This window comes from Sinocyclocheilus rhinocerous, unplaced genomic scaffold, assembly GCF_001515625.1.
Source record: "Sinocyclocheilus rhinocerous isolate Xijiao unplaced genomic scaffold, SAMN03320098_v1.1 scaffold120, whole genome shotgun sequence".
Taxonomy (NCBI): domain Eukaryota; kingdom Metazoa; phylum Chordata; class Actinopteri; order Cypriniformes; family Cyprinidae; genus Sinocyclocheilus; species Sinocyclocheilus rhinocerous.
In genome coordinates, this window is record NW_015657486.1 from 290,016 (window position 1) to 293,771 (window position 3,756).

The following is a 3,756-nucleotide window of genomic DNA, read 5'->3' on the forward strand; positions in this document are numbered from 1 at the left end:
AAAACTAGCCCCGGTAAAAATCGCGTTCCAATGGGGTAAAATACACGTTTTTGCTGGGGTTCCCCTGATAAAATTCGCATTTTAGGGGATAAATATCACGTTACTGGGGTCGCTTAAACCCGCGGACATGAAAAACAACCCGCGGCAACAGAGTTAAAGTAGCCCAATTCCGCGGGAAAACCACGGACTTGGCAACACTGGCAGCGAATTAGATTCAAAACATCTAGAGTTTAGCAGCGCCACCCACTGGCTGCTCCATGACATCTGCTTAAAGCTGAATAAAATAATTATATAGCCAATAAATCTAATTATATATACATTTATGTAGCTCTAGAGCTGTATTGATACAGGTGACACTTATACTGTGGTAGTACCATAGTACTCCAAGGTATTTCATTGAGGTGTGTGTCAAAACCTTTGCCTTGTATAAGCAGCGTATTCTTTGAATCGGAGAAAAATATATATTTTTAAAGTACATGTGTCTTATGTTTTCATTACTTAATCATTTTAGTAGGCAGATTGACTAAACACATGCACACTAAACAATTTTAAATTAAACTTCTCAAGCAAATATATAAATATTAAAAAAAGACACAGTGGGGTTTCATGTAAAGTGTTATAAAATGTGTTTTAAACGCATCCTGTCACCATATCAGCTAGAGTGCTAACAACTTACTAACCACTAGATGGCGTGATTAATGTTTATTATAAAGCGGATAGTTCCGGTCCTTGATTCTGATTGGTTGAGCCAAGTTCGAAGCTGTTGTAAATTACACTACAAACATACACCTTTGTTTACATCTGTGTTGCTCGGCAACCACTTTGTTGCAACCACAACTGTTTCTGAGGAGCTACATTGTTTGGCGGAAGAATAATATTTTTATTAATATCATTACACTATTTGCTCTGTTTTATTTTGTAAAACCTTACTACGTATATGGAATAACCGTTTTTATAAAATATGCTTTATAATACTTAAATGTTTTAAATAGTTTTATTTAAAAAAAAAAATTATATAAATATTTAAAACTGATGTTATTTTACTAATATTTTACATGATGATATAAGAAAATCTTATTAAATATTTTAAATACTGTATATACAAATTAATACTTTTAAAACGTGTACACAAATTAAATACTATATATACAGTATTTAATTTGTATATAAATATTAAAAATACTAATGTAAATTGAATTTACATTAAATTGCGCGCACACACACATAGTACAACGTAAAAAGCTATTATTCTATATTCATTTTACTAAATCAATAGTGTTAAAAAGTTCTCAAAATACTTACATGCTCTGTGAACATTCAACGAAGCAAACCTGACACACAGACAGTCAGTTTTTGTGACTTGATGCAAATCATGTTCAGAGAAATGAACGAGTCAATAATTGCATACTGTCATTTTTAGTAATTATTCAAGAATAAACAAATATGGTTCCTTCACATGTAACAAATCATAACAGCGCATGAATGTGTGCAAACAAGCTCAGTTGCAAATTTTACACATATTTACAAAACAATATTTAATGTCAAAAGAAAAGCGGTGGGCAGTGTCGTCCATTGTTATGTTATAATATAGACATTTCCAGCCCATCATCATCAACTAAAAGAGACTCTTATAAATACTTCTAAACAGTCAAAACAGGTCATCCACACTTATTTCATGCTGAAACTGAGAAGCTCAACTCGTGTCCGGTTCTTTCAGGGCAGAGATCCAGATACCGTCTCTTTCTGCTGCAGCTTCAGGACCAGTTCCAGCAAATTCATCTGCATCATCACCTCCTGTGACGGACAGAGCGAACAGCGTTTGAAAGAACGAACGCAGACGACGCTGAGAGGGAGAAAGAGTGAGAGTGAGACTGACCTGTGGGTTGGTGGTGATGTAGAAACCCGGCACGCCTGCTTTCTCAAGCGTGTTCTGCTGATCCAGAACCTTCTGATCCATCTCAGCCACGACCTTCTCGTCCATCATCCTCTGCTCTTCTTTCACCCGCTGATCGAGAGCCTGAAACAGTGAAGGAGGAGAGACAGGGTTTGCTGAGGGTTTGCACACACTTGGGTGGCCATATGTCCTTTTTTTCCCCCCAGACATTTCCTAAAAATGTGCCCCTGGAGCACAAAAGCAGTCATAAGTAGCACTGCTATATTTGTAGCAATAGCCAACAATACATTGCATGGGTCAAAATTACCCATTTCTCTTTTATGCCAAAAATCATTAGGATATTAAGTAAAGATCATGTTCCATGAAGATAGTTTGTTTTTTGTTTTCCTATTGCATTATGTGTGTATTTGCATTGCTTTGACCGTTCTCTGTAGACCCCACCTTCTGACATGCCATGATTTTGGCAGACTGTGTACATTTCTGAACATTTCACTGCATTTTAGATGGATATGTTGCCTTGGCACTGAGTAACTGAAACTTACTAAAATTACTAAAACTGAAATAAATACAAATTAAAGTTTATAAAATAAAAAAAAGATTTAAAAAAATAAAAAATAACAATATTAATATGACATGAAAAATACGAAAATATAAAACAAAACCTAATTCAAAATATTAATCAATACTATAATAACAGTGTATAAATACCACCAAAATAACAATTATCACTAGTAACACCTAAATTACACATTAATGTGCCCAGCAACTGTAAACACTAGACATTTAAGAGAATAAACAATGTTACTTATTAATTATGATTGTGTTAAGTACAAGTCAAAAAATTAATCAAAAATAATTAATGTCAAATTAGTATTAGTCAAAAATAATTAATATGATTATTAAAGATGACTGTGTAATGTAGACTTTATAAAGACAAGAAAGATTAACAAATTAAATAAATATAGTACCAACATGTACTAAAATAAACAAATCAATAAAGAAATATCACTATAATATTATTTCATAAGTATTTCAAATATTTAATAATAATAATTTTCATTTATATAATAATAATGTTTTATTTATTATTAGTAGTAGTAGTAGTAGTAGTAGTAGTAGTAATCATTGTAAAATTACAATACTAATATTTTTGGTTGTTTTTTCTTTGCTTTAAAAAAGTAAACAACAGAGCTTTTATTTTGGTGGAAAACCGCAGGGAGACTTCTCTTTATAAACCGTTCTCATTACAAACTTGAGAAGGTGTCTGGCTCATGTAGCATTTTCAGATGCATGCTATACAGTAAGTGACTCAAACTCACAGCATTTGCAGATTTGATAATCACTGTGCACCTTATTGTGTTATCAGGCATTGTCAAAATTAATAAAAAAATAAAAATACCAGACTCTTTCACACACTCGCCAATGCTGATTTTTACTTGCATTTGGCATGTGGTGAGTGTTCATCTTAGGCCCAGTCTGCACTCTATTGGTCAAACTACTTTTTAGTCATCACCTTCAACAAATATGAAAACAATATGAAAACAAAGGCCAAACACAGACATGTCTGGAGAAACAGAGAGCGTCTCATCGTACCTCAGCTTCTGCTCTCTGGTTGGTTTTCAGAACGGCCAGATTGTGAGACTTGCACGTCTGCAGAGCCTGTTTGTGTTTCCGAACCAAATCCTGCTTGAGAGCTGAAACACACACAGACAGATCACACACAGTCAACATCTTACAGTGATGTCTGAAACCCTCCACACATATACACACACACACACACACACACACACACACAACATCTTACAGTGTTCAGCATGGTCTGAAACCCTCCACACATACACACACACACACACACACACACA

At 34.1% G+C, this 3,756-nt stretch overlaps 1 protein-coding gene across 1 annotated transcript in view; it reads right to left on the bottom strand.

The window, feature by feature from the left end:
- Positions 1-1,312: 1,312 nt before the first annotated feature.
- LOC107721026 (protein DGCR6-like) overlaps positions 1,313-3,756 on the bottom strand; it is a 6,089-nt gene continuing 3,645 nt past the window's right edge. The window contains exons 4-6 of the mRNA XM_016528879.1: positions 3,488-3,588; positions 1,877-2,017; positions 1,313-1,794 (exon numbers count right to left, since the gene is read on the bottom strand). Coding sequence (XP_016384365.1) covers positions 1,714-1,794; positions 1,877-2,017; positions 3,488-3,588 — 323 coding nt within the window. The 3' untranslated portion in view covers positions 1,313-1,713. The remainder of the gene's footprint in view (positions 1,795-1,876; positions 2,018-3,487; positions 3,589-3,756) is intronic.